General features: G+C 38.9%; 1 protein-coding gene across 1 annotated transcript in view; it reads left to right on the forward strand.

Moving 5' to 3' along the window:
* PIKFYVE (phosphoinositide kinase, FYVE-type zinc finger containing) overlaps nt 1-21,182 on the forward strand; it is a 108,748-nt gene that overhangs the window by 46,853 nt on the left and 40,713 nt on the right. The window contains exons 13-20 of the mRNA XM_049782536.1: nt 5,760-5,819; nt 6,268-6,394; nt 6,992-7,172; nt 8,781-8,855; nt 15,620-15,727; nt 17,348-17,488; nt 18,221-18,347; nt 18,791-19,941. Coding sequence (XP_049638493.1) covers nt 5,760-5,819; nt 6,268-6,394; nt 6,992-7,172; nt 8,781-8,855; nt 15,620-15,727; nt 17,348-17,488; nt 18,221-18,347; nt 18,791-19,941 — 1,970 coding nt within the window. The remainder of the gene's footprint in view (nt 1-5,759; nt 5,820-6,267; nt 6,395-6,991; nt 7,173-8,780; nt 8,856-15,619; nt 15,728-17,347; nt 17,489-18,220; nt 18,348-18,790; nt 19,942-21,182) is intronic.

The following is a 21,182-nucleotide window of genomic DNA, read 5'->3' on the forward strand; positions in this document are numbered from 1 at the left end:
ATGTTTGTGGGAATCCTTAAAGTAGAATAGAAAAATGGTGGACAATTTTGGTGTATTAAAGGGCGGTGAGGTAGATGGTCAGGTGTTAAATTTAACTATATGTAGGTTGAGCCAACCTGGAGAACCAGTTAAATGATGATTTTGTTTTTGTTTGTTTGGTTGGTTTTGGGGCCACACCTAGTGATGCTAAGGGGTTACTCCTGGCTATGCACTCAGAAATCGCTCCTGGCTGGGGGAACCATATGGGACACTGGGGATCGAACCCAGGTCCCTCCTGGGCCAGCCGCATGCAAGGCAAATGCCCTGCTGCTGTACTATTGTTCCGGCCCTTGAGTGATGCTTTTATAAGACAAATGACAGATATAGTTCAGAAGGATCTGTCAGAACAAATGAAAAAGAATTTTTTTTAAAAAGATTATGGATAAAGAATATTAATGTCAAATAGGGAGTTGGTAAAATTGTAAAAAAAACCCTCAATGAGTTTGGTCCGCAGCGTCCCATATGGTCCCCCCAAGCCAGGGGCAATTTCTGAGCGCTTAGCCAGGAGTAACCCCTGAGCATCAAACAGGTGTGGCCAAAAAAAAAAAAAACCCACAAAAAAACCCTGCAATGAATGGGACATACTGTAGTGTTTAAAAGAGGAATTGATAGTGATTGGACTCTGGCAAAATTAGCTAAAATAATATTCCAAAACAACCAGTTTTCCTCTCTTAATGGTGATAATGAGATTGGTAGATGAGTAACTGCCATGGATACTGATGTTATCTTTTTTAGTCTTTGTATGGCTCTGTCACAAAGAGGACGATTATGTACTTGTAATATGTTAGAAAGTATTATAGGTACTAGTCATATTTGTTAAAAGCAAATTCTCTGGAGGCTCTTATCCCATTTATATTTAAAAGAAACAAATCTTTTCAGTGGAAAAACAATTAGCAGTGTACAAGGCTTACTCCTGGCTCAGGAATCATTCCCAGTGATATTGGGACCATATGAGAAGCTGAATTTTGAATCCAGGTCTGCTTACTGCATGCAAGGCGAGGGTCTTATCTAGCTCCCTAGCATTACAATCTTAATATGCTTGTCACATATACAATGAGTGGATTTGTGGTTTGTTCTAATTGTTTCAGCAGATAATGAAGGTGTGATAAATACTTGGGCATAAATAATAGGTATCTAAGTAATATACACTCAGGTGTCTACTAGATCATGCTATCTAGGGCCTTGGTGTTGCTTAGCAACTTCTTGTAGGTCAGCATTTTTAATGATTCACAGACTCACAGATCATTGAAATGTTAAAGGAATAGCAGAATTGGAATCTACATGTATTTCTTTCATTTTTTGTGTGTGGAGCCACACTCAGTGGTGCTCAGGGGCCCTGTACTCAGAAATGATTTCCTGTCAGGTTCAGGGGACCAAATGGGATACTGGGAATCAAATCCTGGTCGGCCACGTGTAAAGAAAATGCCCCACCACTGTGCTATCACTCCAGTAAGAAATTGAACATAAGATCATGTAATTAGACTTTAAAAGTTCATTATTGGAGGGCGGAGAGATAGCATGGAGGTAGGGCATTTGCCTTGCATGCAGAAGGACAGTGGTTCGAATTCCAGCATCCCATATGGTCCCCCTAGTCTGCCAGAGCAATTTCTGAGTGTAGAGCCAGGAGTAACCCTTGAGCACTGCCGGTGTGACCCAAAAACCAAAAATAAATAAATAAATAAAGTTTATTATTAATATGCTGGAGAAAGCTATTTTGAATGAATCTTAACTTGAGGTATGAATGATTATTGGACAGAAATTATATTTATTTGGAGGCTGGCTAAAGGAAAATGGTTCAGTAGTTAGAAATAGTGGGTTTTTGTCACTGTTGACTAATACAAAAAAATAACCCAATACAGTTACTTTCTGGATTATTAAGGAACAGAGAAGTTAGATAGACTTGTGACTTCTAATTTTTCTTTTACTTCTGAATTTGAAATGAATCTAGGTTTAGAATATTTTTGTAATTGAAACATGTTTTAATTAAGTAATCTTCTATAGGAGGTATAGGAAATACTTTTGTCTACTGTGTATGAATAGGGAAGCTGCAAGTATCAGAAATAAGATAATTATTATATTGACCTTTTTAGGTCATTTGCAGCCTTCAGTATTTATAGTGTGAAATTTTTTTTGTTTGTTTTTTTGGGCCACACCCGTTTGATGCTCAGGGGTTACTCCTGGCTAAGCGCTCAGAAATCGCCCCTGGCTTGGGGGGACCATATGGGATGCCGGGGGATCGAACCACGGTCCTTCCTTGGCTAGTGCTTGCAAGACAGACACCTTATGGCCCCTTTGTTTTGTTTTGTTTTGGGGCCATACCTAGTGCTAAACAGGCTCTGTGTTCAGAAGTTATTCCTGGCAGTGCTTGAGGGTCCATATTGGATGCTAGGAACCAACTCTGGTTGGCTGTGTGCAAGGCAAATGTCATCCTCTTTGTTATCACTCCAGCCCCTTTTCTGCTTTTTTATCTTAAACTTCTTATTTCTAGAAACTTGTAAAACAGATTGTATGATATTCTCGTTGGATAAATTATTTTTCTTCGGGACTGGGAAGGTGGCACTAGAGGTAAGGTGTCTGCCTTGCAAGCGCTAGCGTAGGATGGACCGTGGTTCGATCCCCCGGAGTCCCATATGGTCCCCCCAAGCCAGGAGCGATTTCTGAGTGCATAGTCAGGAGTAACCCCTGAGCGTCAAACGGGTGTGGCCCAAAAACCAAAAAAAAAAATTTTTTTTTTCTTCTCTTTTTTTTTTTTGGGGGGGTGGGGGTTTACACCCGACAAGGCTCAGTGGTTACTTCTGGCTCTGCATTCAGAAATCACTCCAGGCAGGCTCAGGGAGCCTGAATATGTATGTACTTATATATACATATATATAAACATATTTATAAACATATATAAAATATTTAAGCTTTAATATAAAAAGCCACTGTATATATAAGTACATACATATGCACATATGGAATGTGGATTGAACAGATCTGTTCCAGTTCAGCAGTGTGCAAAGCAAACACCCTACTTGCTGTGCTATCGTTCTGGCCCTGGTGTGATACTTTTACCATAGTTATTGGAGAGTTATACAGTTAAGGTATTTTTATTGTGCTTAAAAGCAGGTTTTGAGCCATACGAACAGAAAATTCAAAATGGAAAGCTCACAAGTAAACCCAGAGAAGAAGAGTAAAAATCCTGGTTTCCATTAGCCTGTTGATTCAACTTCTCATTTTGTTAAAACATTGGAGATATAGGACCAAGTTAAATGACACTATGAGAAAGCAGTCCATTGAACCTAGAATGTGGAACATCTTTAGTACATTAATTTTGCCTGAGCTCTCACAAAATTGAGTATCAAGTAAAAAGAAAAAGCTCTGCGGCCTGCTTTAGATGGAAAGAGAATGAAGAGAATATTAGACCTTGATTTAAGGGGGAAAATATTAAGCCAGTTTGGGGCCAATTAGGTAAACTTGAATATGAGAAAATATAAGAAGTATACTTAAAGAACTCAAGTATTTCAATGACTTAAAAATTGTTGAGTATATGAAGTATATGAGGTTCTCTATGTGAATATTATTATTCACACTGAATTATTTTCAAATACAAATGGTGACAATCTATCTTTGGAACTTTTATATGTAAACATATTTAAGCTTTAGTATAAAAAGCCACTGTATATATAAGACATACAGGTATTATATAGAAATTTTATAAGCTTTGTATGTTTTTGTTTTGTTATGTATATGTATTTATGTGTATATATATATATATATTTTTTTTTTTTTTTTTTTTTTGCTTTTGTTTTGTGGTCACACACAGTGTTAATGGCTGCTCCAGACTCTATTATGCTTTGGCAACCATGTGGTACTGGTTGAATCCAGACTTTTATATGTCAAATAGGCTCTGTCTGTTATCTCTTTAGCCCCCAAGATACTAGAATATGTGAATAAACAGGGAATGGCATTATTAATTTCACTGAGAGAGGGTCAGGGATAATATATAAATCAAATTTTACTTGATTTTATTGAAAATGGCATATTTAAGTTGTAAATAAATTATTCTTGCTATAAGTCTGAGCATATTGACTCATAAACATTGACTTTTAAAGTCTTTTTTTTTTTTAAAGAATAACAGGTTTTTTTTGTTTTTGTTTTTGTTTTTTTGAGGGGAGAATAAATTGAAGTAAAATGAGATGTAGAAGAAGATGTGGGCTTCTCCAGAGTAGAGAGAGCTGGTACTTATACATCCCAGCTTTAAAATAAGAAAGTCACATCTCAAGAGGAGAGTTACAGGTGGCATGTACTTGGGCACCATAGATGCATTAGTAATACCTGTGCACTGGCAGCACTACTGTGCCTGAAGCCCATTTATTATTATATATATGCAAGTTTATTGGAAGATTTTTTTGTTTTAGTTTTTTTTTGGGCCACACCAAAAAAAACCAGGGGTTACTCCTGGCTAAGCGCTCAGAAATTGCCCCTGGCTTGGGGGGACCATATGGGACGCCGGGGGATCGAACCACGGTCCTTCCTTGGCTAACGTTTACAAGGCAGACACCTTACCTCTAGCACCACCTCACCGGCCCCTTATTGGAAGATTTTTGTTGAGAAAACTTAAAAATCATTATGGCTTATTTTGGCTGGCAGAAAGAACCAATTTGAGCTATGCTTGCTACCAGACCTAGAGAAAAAGTCATGGGAAAGTAAACAAGTCTCACTTGTCAAAAAAATTAATACTTAAAAGATTTAAAAGAATACATTCAAAATGTGTTTAGTGGTGATTTTAATGGTAATCATTTGGCAGTTTTTATTAGAACTTTTTAAAAGCAAATTCTTTTTTTTTTTTGTTTTTTGTTTTGTTTTTTGTTTTTGGGCCACACCCGGCGGTGCTCAGGGGTTACTCCTGGCTGTCTGCTCAGAAATAGCTCCTGGCAGGCACGGGGGACCACATGAGACACCGGGATTCGAACCAACCACCCTTGGTCCTCGATCGGCTGCTTGCAAGGCAAACACCACTGTGCTATCTCTCTGGGCCCAAAAGCAAATTCTTAATTAAAAAAAATCCTGTGAGTTAGATTTTCAATGTGATGTTACTTTTGTATTATACCTTTTGTATTATAAAATTAATATTTTATTGTTTTATCAGGGAGTCTCTCCTAAAGCTTTGTATATAGACAAAGTTATTGCTAAGTAATCTAATTATGTATGAGAAAAATATATAACTTTTCAGACTTGTCTTGAAAATTCTTGAAAATCTTAATTTTCACCAGCTGGTTCAGCTTTTATAAGGGGAAATTATTTGTTAAGGGTTATCTAACATTACTGTTTCAAAGATTTTTTTTTCCTGAGGGGGTAGATGGGCTACCTGGTACAGGGCTTACTCCTGGCTCTGCTCTTAGAAGCCACTTCTGAAGATCTCGGAATGGTACCGAGATATCATATGCCATGCCAGGATTGGTGGCTATATGCATGGCAGGAGCCTTAACCTCTGTGCTATCTCTTCAGGCTTGCTTCAAGTTTTGGTCAGATTTTTTTAATTCAAGTGTATTAAATTCAGAAGGAAGTATATGTAATACATAGAAAGATGCATTTTAGAGCTTTCTTGAATTGCTTGGGCAGTGATGGGTATAATATGAGTCAGACTTGTGTGTGGGTGTGCTGTATGTATAATTATGCTGGCTTGTTATATTTTCTCTTTTTCTTCTTCCTCTCTCTGCTTTCTTCCTGGTATGTAGAGTATTTGATTTCTGACAATGGAGGACAGCAACTCTCAATAAGTGATGCCTTCATCAAAGGTAATCTTTCAAACTTTATAGATGTGTGTGGGTCATTTTGTTCATGAGGATATATACTTACAGCCTGACCATGATTTGCAGAGAATAGGTAGGTACTGAAAATCCCTTTGACTAATTAAGTATCATAGGAACACAGTTTATTTATTTTATTTTATTTTATTTTGATTTTTGGGTCACACCTGGCAGCACTCGGGTTACTCCTGGCTCTATGCTCAGAAATTGCCCCTGGCAGGCACAGGGGACCATATGAGGTGCTGGGATTCGAACCACCGACCTTCTGCATGCAAGGCAAACACCTTACCTCCATGCTATTTCTCCGGCCCCTAATACCAACATTTTTAATTGTTTAACTTCAACAATTGAAGAAGAGGAATTGGTAGTTTCTCAGTTTATAAGTAGATGGTGCAAACTATATAAAGTATGATTTCTTCTTTTCTACCTTGCTTAGAATCCTTATTTAATCGTCGAGTAGAGGAAAAGCCCAAAGAGCTGCCTTTCACCCCTCTGGGCTGGCATCATAACAACCTGGAGCTGAGGGAGGAGAATGGAGAGAAGCAGGCCATGGAGAGGCTGCTGTAAGCAAAGAGCTTTTCACTTGTAATTTTCCATATTCAAATTCATGACTTACTAGGATGCATATTGATTTTCCTTATAAATTCTAAGATTATCTGGGAAGTAAATCCTGTTCTGATGAAATTTTTTATAAAAATAAATGTCCTGGGGATGGAGTGGTGGCGCAAGTGGTAAGGCATCTGTACCTTTCCCACACTAGCCTAGGACAGACTTTAGTTCGATTCCCCAGTGTCCCATATGGTCCCCCAAGCCAGGAGCGATTTCTGAGCGCATAGCCAGGAGTAACCCCTGAGCATCACCGGGTGTGGCCCAAAAACCAAAAATCCAAAGAAAAGAAAATGTTCCCTGTTTCTGTTCCCATTTTAATGTAGGGGTCAGAATTATACCAAATTAAAGTGGTCATCTTAAGCTGTTCAGAGATTTGTTTATGTGCAGAATCACTAAGGTTTAGTTGTATTAAAAGAAATAATTTTCTTGGAAGATTTTTTTTTTATCTGTGAGACATATCTCAGATGCTTATTAGTTCTTTGCTAGTCATTTGTTTCTTTAGAATGGCTTTCTAGCAATATTAACTGTAAACTTCTTGTGACATTTTTTAGTTCAGCTAATCATAATCACATGATGGCACTACTACAGCAGTTGCTCCATAATGAGTCATTGTCACCATCTTGGAGGGACATCATTGTGTCACTAGTGTGTCAAGTTGTTCAAACAGTCCGACCTGATGTCAAGATGAGGGATGATGACATGGATATCCGTCAGTTTGTCCACATCAAAAAAGTGAGCTCCACTTGAAGCTGGCTGTATGGGTCTGACAGTGGAGAATTTCTTTGTGGGAATCTGAAGGAATCATTGCCACACAGGTTGTTCAGTGAGGGAGGGGAAGCCTTTCCTATTTAGTCTTCTTAGGGGTGTGAAAGCCCTTCGGAGGTCATAGTCGGAGATGATCAGATGGGGAATAATTTTGAGAATACAAATGGGAAGAGTTCTCTTCCTTCCTTCCTTCCTTCCTTCCTTCCTTCCTTCCTTCCTTCCTTCCTTCCTTCCTTCCTTCCTTCCTTCCTTCCTTCCTTCCTTCCTTCCTTCCTTCCTTCCTTCCTTCCTTCCTTCCTTCCTTCCTTCCCTCTCCCTCCCTCCTTCTCCCCCTCCCTCCTTCTCCCCCTCCCTCCCTCTCTCCCTCCCTCCCTCCCTCCTTTCTCTCTCTCTCTCTCTCTTTCTTTCTTTCTTTCTTTCTCTCTCTCTCTCTCTCTCTCTCTCTCTCTCTTTCTTTCTTTCTTTCTTTCTTTCTTTCTTTCTTTCTTTCTTTCTTTCTTTCTTTCTTTCTTTCTTTCTTTCTTTCTTTCTTTCTTTCTTTCTTTCTTTCTTTCTCTCTCTCTTTCTTTTGTTCTTTCTTTCTCTTTTTCTTCTTTCTTTCTTTCCTTCCTTTCTTTTATTGTTTTTTTTGGGGGGGGGTCACACCCAGTGGTGCTTGGGTTACTCCTGGCTCTGCACTCAGAATCACTCCTGGCAGGCTTTGGGGACCATATGGGATGCCAGAATTCGAACCCAGGTTCATCCTGGATCAGCCATGTGCAAGGCAAACATTCTTCTGCCATGCTATTGTTCTGGACCCCCTTTTTCTTTTTTCTCTTCTTCACTTGTTCCTATGAGAAGGCCTATTCCCACAGAATACTGTTACTCTGAGGAATAATGGTAAATGCCTGCTTTATTTAGATAGTAATGGAATTCTCTATGTATTTTTATCTATATTTGACCTGATAATGGTTTTTTTGTTTGCTTTTGGGCCACACCTGTAGAGCTTACTCCTTGCTTTATGCTCAGGGAACTCTCCTAGTATGACTCGAGGGGATCATATGGGATGTCAGGGATTGAATCTGGGTCAACTGCATATAAGGCAAGCGCCCTATCTGCTCTATTGTCACTGCAACCACTGATAATAGTTTTAATTTTTAATTTGTTTTGTCAGATGGATACTCTAGAGCAGTGGTACTCAAACTATGGCCTGCGGGCCACATATTGTATTTGTTCCCATTTTGTTTCTTCACTTCAAAATAAGATATATGCAGTGTGCATCAGAATTTGTTCATAGTTTTTGTTTTTACTATAGTCTGGCCCTCCAGAGGTCTGAGGGACAGTGAACTGGCCCCCTGTTTAAAAACTTTGAGGTCCACTGTTCTAGAGTATTAGGTAATACTTTAGAGGGTATGAAGTGGAGAAATCTATAAGTATACTAAGAAAAATTTATTAGTTAAGGGATGATTTATATCTTGAATGTTCTTGTTCTTATTTGATTAGATAAGTCAAAGTAAAAATAAGTACACTCATCTGACTAGATTATAAGACTGCATCATTGAATTTTATTTCATTATTTTTTAATTGCTCAACTAGATTCCAGGTGGAAAGAAATTTGATTCTGTCGTTGTCAATGGATTTGTTTGTACCAAGAATATTGCACATAAAAAGGTAATGTGATTCAATTTTACAAGTGAGGTCATCAAACCATGACTCTGCCAACCTAATAAATTGGGTTATCCCAATCATAGAAAAAATGGAAAATGGCATTGAGAGGCAAGTAAGGGAAAAATTTTATGTCTGCCACAATGGTAAATACTTGAATGTTCAGGGAGGATATTTTAGAACTGATAATTTGGATTTGGATAATGGAATTTCATTAGAAGGAAGAGGAAGAGGGTGAATTATACTTTTAGACTAACAGATAGTGATTCAAACCTTGCAATATCTCAGGTTTCTCTTGTAGACTTGTAGTTCCTTCAGAAGCCTAGTATTTTCGTTTATTTTTGTGTGTGGTTTCTGGGTGACCACACAGTGGTGCTCACAGTGATGCTCAGGGCCTGGCTGTGTGCTTAGGATTTACTCTTAATGGTGTTTGGGGGACCATATGGGATACTGAGGATTGAACCTGGGTCAGCCGCTTTTCAAGCTAGCACCCTATCCACTGCTGGCCCCACACCGAGTATTTTAAAATACTCCTCTTTTTTTTTTTTTTTTAATTTTGTTTTTTTGGGCCACACACTGTGGCACTCAGGAGGTTACTTCTGGCTCTGTAGCGCCTAGCAGGCTTGGGGGATCATATGGGATGCCTAGAATCCAGCCCGGTTCATTCCAGTCAGCTGCATGCAAGGCAAATGCCTTACCATGGTGCTATCTCTCAGGCCCCTAAAATACTGTTCTTGAAGGCTAAGCTGCAGAACTGTCACTGGTATTATTATCTTACTCATCCTGTACCTCTGCCTTTACACTTGCCTTTATCACTAGCACAGGAGTACAAAAACTGCTGTGTTAAGGAAACTCTGAAATCTTGAGAAGAAAGATGGGAAATGGATGAATAGGAGGCCGAAGTAAGCAGGCAAAAACTTTGTATCTCACAGTGGGGCCGGCCTTATGGCTATTGTCAGTCACAGTATAAGTCAACATCTGTGAGCCTTATTCACAGTGTCTAGTCCTAATCCTACTTCTAGAAATGTTCACTTAGGATATTTAGATGAAGATGAGTAGAGAAAGGGAGAGTGCTTTGCTTTTAAAGTAGGTGCCTAGAGGTCTTTCAGTGTAATTTGTTGGTCTTCACTTTCTGAGAAACTCTTCGTAGCAGTCTTTTCAAGCCTTGCCATGCTTAAGAATCACTAAGAAACTTACCTAAATTAACAGTAACCTAGCACTACTTCTGGGGAAATTGATTTATAGCAAGGCTTGAGTTAGATATCTAACGAGCAATTGAAAAGATGAATGACAGGCCTGTTTTCCCTCCTTTTCAGGAAAAGGTAATTTGGTTTTTGTAGGGCCATGAGCCTAAAGTTGTTAGTAATTATGGATAAACAAAACTTTCATAGCTGATATAATTTCATTATCATGATTCAAAGTCATTATTTCTACAGAAATACTGAAATAAGAGAAGTACCCACTATTTATTTGCTAAAGAAGTCCTTTAAGTAAGATTAAGTGATCTTTGTTGATAAGTGCTAATTACGTTCTGATTTTCTCAGTAATTGAAAATCTTACATGGGTGTGATTGAACTACATGCATGAATGACTGTCTTTCCCCATTAGTTATATTTAGAGACATTATTTAATTTGTAGTTGGGGCCCGGAGAGATAGCACAGCGGCGTTTGCCTTGCAAGCAGCCGATCCAGGACCAAAGGTGGTTGGTTCGAATCCCGGTGTCCCATATGGTCCCCCGTGCCTGCCAGGAGCTATTTCTGAGCACAGCCAGGAGTAACCCCTGAGCACCGCCGGGTGTGACCCAAAAACCAAAAAAAAAAAAAAAAAAAAAAAAAAAAGAAAAAAAAATAATTTGTAGTTGATTAAAAAAATATCCAAGAATCTCTATTTTCACTAACATTTGCCAATTTAGAGTCTATAAGCTTGGTAGAGCCTGCAACCCATTTGCAGGATTCAGGCTATTTTGTCTTCGTCTTTAGAAGCATGATTAGTTTTTCAATATAGTATATATTGTTTTGAGTATTTGCTTTTGGAGATGACTTATGTTTTTTTTTAAGTTAAATTACCTAACCTGATTGCCAATGTACAGTGCTTGGACATTTATTCTGTTAGGAAGATGTTCAGGAAACATCTTAATTGAAATTTTTATAAGTTTATTGTGGTCTGAATGTGATATATATACATATACATATATATTTATTGGATTTTGGGCCATTCTTGGCAGTACTCAGGCGTTACTCTCGGCTCTGTACTCAGGAATCAGTGCTGGCCACTCAGGGAGCCATATGGGAGTCTAGGGATGAACCTGTGTCGACTGCGTGCAAGGCGGATGCTCTCCCTGCTATATTATTGCTCCAAACCTATGATTTATCTATTTTGTAATTTTATTTTTGAGCAACACCAAGTGATGCCCAGAGCTTATTCCTTACTCTGTGCTCAGGGCTCAGTCTTGGCAGTACTCTAGGGACTGGGAATCAAACCAGGTTAGCCGAGTGCAAGGGAAGTGCCCTATCCATTTGACTATCTTTTGATTCTTATTTATGATTTTGATGTATCAAAACCTCACAACAGCTAAAGTCTCCAGTGTCCTTCCACCACTGGCCTTATATCACCTCCAGTTTGTGTGTTAATTTTTTTCCTTCTACCCCCCTGCTTGGTAATTTTTATAATCCAAGGACAAAGTTTGTTTTGTTTTGTTTTTTTGGGTCACACCCGTCGGTGTTCAGTGATTACTCCTGGCTATCTGCTCAGAAATAGCTCCTGGCAGGCACGGGGGACCATATGGGACACCAGGATTTGAACCAACCACCTTTGGTCCTGGATTGGCTGCTTGCAAGGCAAACGCCGCTGTGCTATCTCTCCAGGCCCTTTTGTTTTGTTTTTAAGGACAAAGTTTGTAATTGATATTGTCTATTCCCTTGTTTTGTCTCTATACCATGATGAGTGAGATCATCTGATATTTGTCCTCTCTCTGATTTATTTCATTTAACATGATATCATTCATTTCTACCCATGTTGTGAAGATTTCATCTTTTTTATATCTGCATGGTTCTACATTGTGCTTATGTGCCATACTTCCTTTATCTAGTTTTCTGTAACTTCGGTTATTTCCATCTCCTGGCTATAATACTTAGTGCTACACAGAACACAGGTGTGCATATATCATATTGAATGAATGATTTTGTGTTTTCGGAGTAGATGGCAAAAGTAAAATAACTGGGTCACTTGGAAGTAGTGATTTTACCTTTTCTTTTCTTTTCTTTTCTTTTTTTTTTTTTTTTTTTTTTTAGAAATCTTAATACTATTATTCAGAAGCTGAGCCATTATCCCACCAACGCTGGTTGTTTCCAGTTTTCTTAATATGTGCTGCTCTCATAGGTGTGAGATGATAACTCACTGTTGATTTGCATTTTCCCACTAAGAAGTGCCAGTAAATTCTTTCTCTGTATGCCTCATGGCTACCTGTATGTCTTCTTTTCTTGTTTAGGGAAGTGTCTATTCGTCTTCTTGCCTCAGTTTTTTATAGGTTGAAATCAAGAAAACAGCACAAAGGGTAAATAAAATTAGGAGATTTTTTTTTTTTTTTTTTTTTTTTGGTTTTTGGGTCTCACCCGGCAGTGCTCAGGAGTTACTCCTGGCTCCATGCTCAGAAGTCGCTCCTGGCGAGCACGGGGGACCATATGGGACGCCGGGATTCGAACCGATGACCTTTTGCATGAGAGGCAAACGCCTTACCTCCATGCTATCTCTCCGGCCCCAGGAGATTTTTTTTAAAGGAATAAAAAAGATTGACCAAACCTTAGCTAGGTTTTCTTTTCTTTTTTTTTGGTAGTTTTTGGGTCACACCCGGCAGTGCTCAGGGGTTATTCCTGGCTCCAGGCTCAGAAATTGCTCCTGGCAGGCACGGGGGACCATATGGGGTGCTGGGATTTGAACCGATGACCTCCTGCATGAAAGGCAAACGCCTTACCTCCATGCTATCTTTCCGGCCCCAGCCTTAGCTAGTTTTTCTATGAAAAAGGAACTGGGCACATGAAGTAGAGCAAGGTACATCTCTTCAACAAATGGTGGTAGGAAAACTTGTCAGCTACATACAACAAATAAAGAAACAAAGAAACTAGATTCTTATCTCACACCATACTTTACAAAGTGTAGTTGAAAATGGATTAAATACCTCACATGAGACCAGAATCCATAAAACACCTTGAGAACATGGACAGAATGCCACAGCATATAGACCCTAGAGGTGTTCTCTTTTGGCAAACATAAAAACAACAGCAGCAAAATGGAATATATCAGATTAAAGATTATATGTAGCAAAAGAAACCTGCTAAAATAAAAGACAGTGTACTGAATGAGAGAAAATATTGGTGTTATGTACATCTGATAATGGTCTAATGTCTAATACATATATACATAATATATGTACTCAAAACTCAAAAAATGAAAAGGAAAGAAAAAGAAACCTCATCAGGAAACATTTTGATTCATTTTTCCCTCTTCTTGCATTTTAGAAAGCCTTTATTTACACTTAAAAATTGCTGATTTCTGGGTTAGAAGGTAGCTCAGTGAGAAAGGACTGATTGACCTTGAATGTGTGAATTCCTGGACTCCATACCCAGTACTGCCTACCCCTATTGCTCATCTCTGGAAATTTATGAGATAGCTGATTTTCCAGCTCCTCTCATTTCAATCCAGTACTTCATACATCTTTTTTTTTTTTTTTTTTTTTTTTTTTGCACTCAGAAATTGCTCCCAGCTTGGGGGACCATATGGGACCCCAGGGGATTGAACTGAGGTCCATCCTAGGTCAGCTGCATGCAAGGCAAATGACCTATGCTGCACCATCGCTCCAGCCCCTACTTCATACATCTTTTTGCAGCATTAAAATAAAAATAGTTAAGAGTACAGAGAATTTGATGTAATAATAGTTTTTATTGAAGCAGGTTTTGGAAATTTTTTTATGTATTTTATTTAAACACCTTGATTACATACATGATTGTGTTTGGTTTTCAGACATGTAAAGAACACCACCCATCACCAGTGCAACATTCCCATCACCAATGTCCCAAATCTCCTTCCTCCCCACCCAACCCCCGCCTGTACTCTAGACAGGCTTTCCATTTCCCTCATACATTCTCATTATTAGGATAGTTCAGAATGTAGTTATTTCTCTAACTAAACTCATTCTTGTTTGTGGTGAGCTTCCTGAGGTGAGCTGTAACTTCCAGCCCTTCTCTCTTTTGTGTCTGAAAATTATTATTGCAAGAATGTCTTTTATTTTTCTTAAAACCCATAGATGAGTGAGACCATTCTGTGTTTTTCTCTCTCTCTGACTTATTTCACTCAGCATAATAGATTCCATGTATAGGAAAATTTTATGACTTCATCTCTCCTGACAGCTACATAATATTCCATTGTGTATATGTACCACAGTTTCTTTAGCCATTCATCTGTTGAAGGGCATCTTGGTTGTTTCCAGAGTCTTGCTATGGTAAATAGTGCTGCAATGAATATAGGTGTAAGGAAGGGAATTTTGTATTGTATTTTTGTGTTCCTAGGGTATATTCCTAGGAATGGTATAGCTGGATCATATGGGAGCTCGATTTCCAGTTTTTGGAGGAATCTCCATATCGCTTTCCATAAAGGTTGAACTAGACAGCATTCCCACCAGCAGTGGATAAGAGTTCCTTTCTCTCCACATCCCAACACTGTTTATTCTCATTCTTTGTGATGTGTGCCATTCTCTGTGGTGTGAGGTGGTATCTCATCGTTGTTTTGATTTGCATCTCCCTGATGATTAGTAATGTGGAGCATTTTTTCATATGTCTTTTGGCCATTTGTATTTCTTCTTTGTCAAAGTGTCTGTCCATTTCTTCTCCCCATTTTTTGATGGGATTAGATGTTTTTTTTCTTGTAAATTTCTGTCAGTGCCTTGTATATTTTGGAGATTAGCCCCTTATCTGATGGGTATTGGGTAAATAGTTTCTCCCACTCAGTGGGTGGCTCTTGTATCCTGGGCACTATTTCCAGGTGTAGAAGCTTCTCAGCTTAATATATTCCCATCTCTGCTTTCACTTGCTTGGAAAGTGCAGTTTCCTCCTTGAATATGCCTGTAGTCTCAATGTCCTGGAGTGTTTTGCCTACGTGTTGTTCTATATATCTTATGGTTTTGGGTCTGATGTCGAGGTCTTTCATCCATTTGGATTTAACCTTCGTACATGATGTTAGCTGGGGGTCTAAGTTCAATTTTTTACAAGTGGCTAGCCAGTTGTGCCAACACCACTTGTTGAAGAGGCTTTCTTTGCTCCATTTAGGATTTCTTGTTCCGTTATCAAAAATTAGGTGATTGTATGTCTGGGGAGCATTCTCTGAGTATTCAAGTTTATTCCACTGATCTGAGGACTTTTCTTTATTCCAATACCATGCTGTTTTGATAACTATTGCTTTGTAGTAAAGTTTAAAGTTGGGGAAAGTGATTCCTCCCACATTTTTTCCCCCAATGATTGCTTTAGCTATTCTAGGATCTTTATTGTTCCAAATGAATTTCAAAATGCCTGATCCACTTCTTTGAAGAATGTTACGGGTATTTTGCATTGCTTTGAACAAATATGAAACTACCATGAAGGAATCAAATGATTCTGATGCAATGAGAATATTGATTTAATGTTTGAGGAATTATGAACAGTACAAATTAGAAATTAATGATATAAGGAAGTCTTAAAGAGCAAACTTTTAAAAGCCTTAATAAATCTCTTTTTCATTGTAGATGAATTCTTGTATCAAAAATCCTAAAATCCTTCTGTTGAAATGTTCAATTGAGTATCTTTACAGAGAAGAAACTAAATTTACTTGCATTGATCCTATTGTGCTTCAGGTAAGATTTTTTTTCTTGGCAGTGGACATTGAGAGTCATAGGTGGATGTCAGAGCTATCTGTAAAATGGGCCCATGCTGCTGGAGTCATTGCAGGCAAGAATTGGACAAATATCACAGTCTTATTTATTGGAGGAGCTCAAGGGCCTATGACAAACCCCTAGGCTGGGAGAGAGCTGGGTTTGGTACCAAGATAAGGTCAGATTGAGGGCCAGATAAAAGGAACAGGTGTAGGCTGCAAGATAAAAGGGAACAGCCAAAGGTAGTCAAAGGTCTGCCCAAATCACGGAGAAAAAATGCAGTCAGGTATAGAAACAGTTCAGTCTGATTGCTCCTTCAGCTGTCTCTTCTAACTGCCAATTACTTTCCACCCCCAGTCTTCCTTGGGGGAGGGACTTATAGACTCAGCCAGTAAATCACAATTAAAGAGGCGGACCCCTTTTTTGGCTGGCTGGTGCTGGACTATAGGACTATAGGTGGATGGCAGATAGATGGAGGATACACCATTAGATGTTTTAGCTGGATGTTTGGGCACATCCAGCAAAAGGGCTGATTCTGTGCTCAGAAGTGACCCCTTAGCAATGCTTGGAGAGCCACAGTGTAAATAGCTTCTGTACTTTTTGGCCTTCATGCATAAGAACTTTTTATTGTGATACCTGGAGGAATTTTTATGTATTGTGATGCTTACAAATTCTTAAATGTTGCCTATTAATCTAGTTGACTAAATTTTTGACAGGCAAATGAATGCTTTGTTTCATTTAAAAATTTTATTGTAGGGGGCCGGAGCAATAGCACAGCAGTAGGGCATTTGCCTTGCATGCGGCCGCCCCGGGACGGACTCGGGTTCTATTCCTGGCATTCCATATGGTCCCTCGAGCTTGCCAGGAGCGATTTCTGATGCAGAACCAAGAGTAACAGCTGAGCGCCACTGTGTGTGGCCCAAAAACCAAAACAAAAATTAATTTTTTTATTGTAAAAGATGTTTTTATGTATTTCACTTTAGAAGATTATCAGAATTTCAGTCACTATTTTAGGGCTTCAAATCAATAAAGTGAACCAAGTACATGCATTTGGGAATATCTGGGAAAAAAAGTCAAAGTCCAAATCTTAGTTTTTCTTTCCATTAGGTCATTGATATGCTTAATGTTTCAAGTTCTTAGTGTTGACACCTCACTTTTTAAAATTAGACTAAGATTAATAAGAAATAATCCTGTTATTTTGTTTCTAGGTTTTGAATAATATAATAGATATTATTATTTATTAATAATTTATTATTTTATTAAAATTAACATTGTTATTAATGTTATTAATTATTAACATAATTAATTTTAATTAATTTTAATAAAATTAACATTGTTAAAATTAACAAATACTTTTATTTAATAACAACTAAATAATAATATTTAGAAAATAACAGTTCTGGGGCCGGAGAGATAGCATGGAGGTAAGGCGTTTGCCTATGTGCAGAAGGTCGGTGGTTCGAATCCCGGCATCCCATATGGTCCCCTGAGTCTGCCAGGAGCGATTTCTGGGCGTAGAGCCAGGAGTAACCCCTGAGCGCTGCTGGATGTGACCCCCCCCCAAAAAAAAAGAAAATAACAGTCCTGATTTTTCTTTCTAAGGAAAGGGAATTCTTGAAGAATTATGTTCAGCGAATAGTTGATGTTCGACCCACTTTGGTTTTGGTTGAGAAAACTGTATCTCGGATTGCCCAAGACATGCTTTTGGAACATGGCATTACTTTGGTCATTAATGTAAAATCAGTGAGTGTTCCTATTTTTTAATATAAAAAATTTAGGCTATAAATTTATATGAATGTCTGATTGAATGCAAGTATCTTTTAATTATCTGTTTCTTTGCTGATTACATGTATGGGAGATAGGAGGCATGACAACCATTTCATTAAGGCTGGAGATTCTCAGACTGGAAAAAAGTGTGATTAATTTTAAAACACTCATTATAAATGTCTTCAAGGTAGAGTAGACATTAGTTAATAAGTATTTTGCTTCACCTTCATTTTGTGGAATTTATAAGTAGAAAGTGTTCTTTGCCTTGGAAAGTAATCATTTTCAGAATAACAAGTCCCTACCTGCATGCCTTATGCATATATTATTAATGGGTATAGTTTGTTTTAGTGAATGTTTACTAATTACTTATGATCATTCTAAACTTTAAAATTGTACTGTAATGGGGCTGGAGTGGTGGTGCAAGCAGTAAGACGTCCACCTTGCCCACACTAGCCTAGGACACACCACAGTTTGATCCCCGTGTGTTCCATATGGTTCCCCAAGCTAGGAGCGATTTCTGAGCGCATACCCAGGAGTAACCCCTAAGCATCACTAGGTGTGGCCGAAAAACCAAATAAAATTGTACTGTAATAATTAAAACTATGAAAATATATTATGAGGGTTGTTTAAAAATGTTTGCATTACATTCTCAGATTAAAATTTTTATTTGTGTCTAATTTTATAATGTAATGTGTTTCTGTGTTCTAGCAAGTTTTAGAACGAATTAGTCGTATGACTCAAGGTGATTTAGTAATGTCTATGGACCAGCTCCTCACAAAACCACATCTGGGCACTTGTCACAAATTTTATATGCAGATGTTTCAGTTGCCTAACGGTGAGTGATGTTTAGCATAGATTCATCTGAGCATGGGCACTTGATAAAATTTATCAGCTCTTTAGTACTAACTAAATCAATGGTATTCATAAGTAAGAAATATTTGTTACTTTGGTTAAATGAGGGTCAACAGATATAATTTTCCTTAGGAGCTTTATCTCTCAAAAATTTTATTTGAGGGGCTTGAGCACAGCAGGTAGGACATTTGATTTGTGTGTGGCTGACCTGTGTTCAATCCCTGGCATCATCCCATACAGTTCCCTGAGCCTGCTAAGAGTAATTAATTTCTCACCACAGATCCAGGTATAGCACCTCCCCCCATTTTTTTTTATTTGAGGCACCGTGATTTAAAAACTATTAGGGGGTTTTCTTTTTAGATATTAGAGTGATAAATTTATTCTTTCTGGCCTTCTGGATTGTCATATTTCTTTCTTTCATTGTAGAACAAACCAAAACACTGATGTTCTTTGAAGGCTGCCCTCAACACTTGGGCTGTACCGTCAAGCTTAGAGGAGGCTCTGATTATGAACTGGCCCGAGTTAAGGAGATCTTAATATTTATGATTTGTGTAGCCTATCATTCTCAACTAGAAATATCTTTCCTCATGGATGAATTTGCGATGCCACCCACGCTGACACAAAACCCTTCCTTCCATTCTTTGATCGAGGGGCGGGAGGACGAAGGAGCTGCCCAGGAACAGTACAGCGGGAGTCCCCTTCCCCGGGAGCCAGGCTTCTCCGCAGAGTTTCTACCTTCCGATGACGGTGGTTTGCTAGAATCAAGGACTGTGTTGGAGAAGGGGGACCAAGAAACTAAAAGTGGTCCCCAGGATGTTGCCTCCACCAAACATCAAGAAGGCACCACAGCAGTCGGCCCACCAGGTATCCCATGTGCTTTCTTTCCACCCATCCCCGAATCATTCTTGCCGCTGCCTGTGGAGAGTCAGCAGGAGATCTTATGTAGTGAAATGTCGCAGCAAGCAGATGAGCTGCAGGATCCCAAAAGCCAGATGAGAGCCTTTAGAGACCCTCTGCAAGATGACACTGGGTTGTATGTCACTGAGGAGGTGCCGTCTTCTGAAGATAAACTAAAAACTTACTCCTGGGCCTTTAAGCAGGAACTGAAAGATGTGATTCTCTGTATCTCCCCTGTAATCACGTTCCGGGAACCCTTCTTGTTAACTGAAAAAGGGATGAGATGTTTTACCCGAGATTATTTTGCAGAGCAGGTTTACTGGTCTCCTCTTCTCAATAAAGAGTTCAGGGAAATGGAGGCCAGAAGGAAGAAGCAAATGCTGAGGGACCTCTCCAGCCTGCAGGGCATGAATGGCAGCATTCAGGCTAAGTCGATTCAAGTCTTGCCCTCGCACGAGCTGGTGAACACCAGAATTGCCGAACACCTGGGGGATAGCCAGAGCTTGGGTCGAATGCTGGCTGATTATCGGGCCAGGGGAGGAAGAATTCAGCAAAGGGACTCCGACCCTTTTGCTTACTCCAAGGACTCATCAGCTGCTCCAGGTAGCAAGTCAGGAAGCAAAGCTGAAGGTGACGAAGAGAAAGGGTTGATGCCCACTGATGCCATGTTGTCGACAAAGGTGAGCCGGACCATTTGGAGTGTGTTCATACATAAATACCAGGTTGTGGCAGGCTAAAAATAATCAAATAGGACAAACTGTAGATTTATTAAACAATTCTCTTTCTTTGGCATACAATGTGATGGAAGCGAGGCTTTCAAACTTGCTCACAGGAAAGTAGGACCAGGTCAGAGGTAGGTCGAAAAATGTGGAGCTGTGTGCAACTTGTCATATCACTTGTGCATGGTGTGTGACATGACCTTGAGCCTTTCGTTAGCAACAAGTGGAAGAATGAAAGATGGATGCATAAAGTAGGTATGTTTTTCAAAATTTGCTAGATTTCAGTTTTTCATTTCATTTCATTTCATTTATTTAGGTTTTTTGTAATACATCTGGTAGTCCTCAGGAATTACTCTGGCGGTTCTTGGGCTTGGGCACGGGATGCTGGGGATCAAATCAGAGTTAGCTGTGTGTAAGACAAACACTATTGTACTATTAGCTGCTGTACTATTGCTTTGCCCCCCCCCTTTTTTTTTTCCTTTTTTCTTCGTTCTTGAGTCACACCCAGCAGCACTCAGGGTTTACTCCTGACTATGCTCAGAAATCACTCCTGGCAGGCTCAGAGGACCATATCAGATGTTGGGATTCGAACCATCCTTCTGCATGCAAGGCAAATGTCCTACCTCCATGCTGCCTCTCGGCCCCTTTGGTCCCCCTTTTTATTTAATTTGTTATTTTACTGTGACTATGTCTTTTTTCTATTTTTTTTATTTATCTATATTTTTTGGTGTTTTGGATTTTGGGCCACACCCAGTGACGCTTAGGGGTTACTCTTGGCTATGTGCTAAAAAATCACTTCTGGCTGGGGGGACCATATGGGACACCAGGGATCGAACAAAGGTTTGTCCTGGGTCAACCACTTGCAAGACAAATGCCCTACCATGGTGCTATTTTTTTAAACTGACACTGAAAGTAAATTTAAAGAAAATATGTAAACATATATTACTGATAATAGTGGTAACACAACTTATGTTGTTCATGAACTTCATATATCCTTTTTATGTTATTTCAGTTTCATCAGTTTTGTATTGGCCACAGATATAGGAAATACTTCAAAATTTCAGTGTCCAGGTCTGTCAGCTTCAGAATATATTCAGTTAACTGTTTAATTTAATGAAATTCTGTAAAAACCAATGTATTTAAGTAAGATAAGTTATTGAGACATCTGTGGTTTTGTTTTTGTCTTTTGAATCATACCCAGT

Source organism: Suncus etruscus, chromosome 10 (assembly GCF_024139225.1).
Source record: "Suncus etruscus isolate mSunEtr1 chromosome 10, mSunEtr1.pri.cur, whole genome shotgun sequence".
Classification (NCBI taxonomy): Eukaryota; Metazoa; Chordata; class Mammalia; order Eulipotyphla; family Soricidae; genus Suncus; species Suncus etruscus.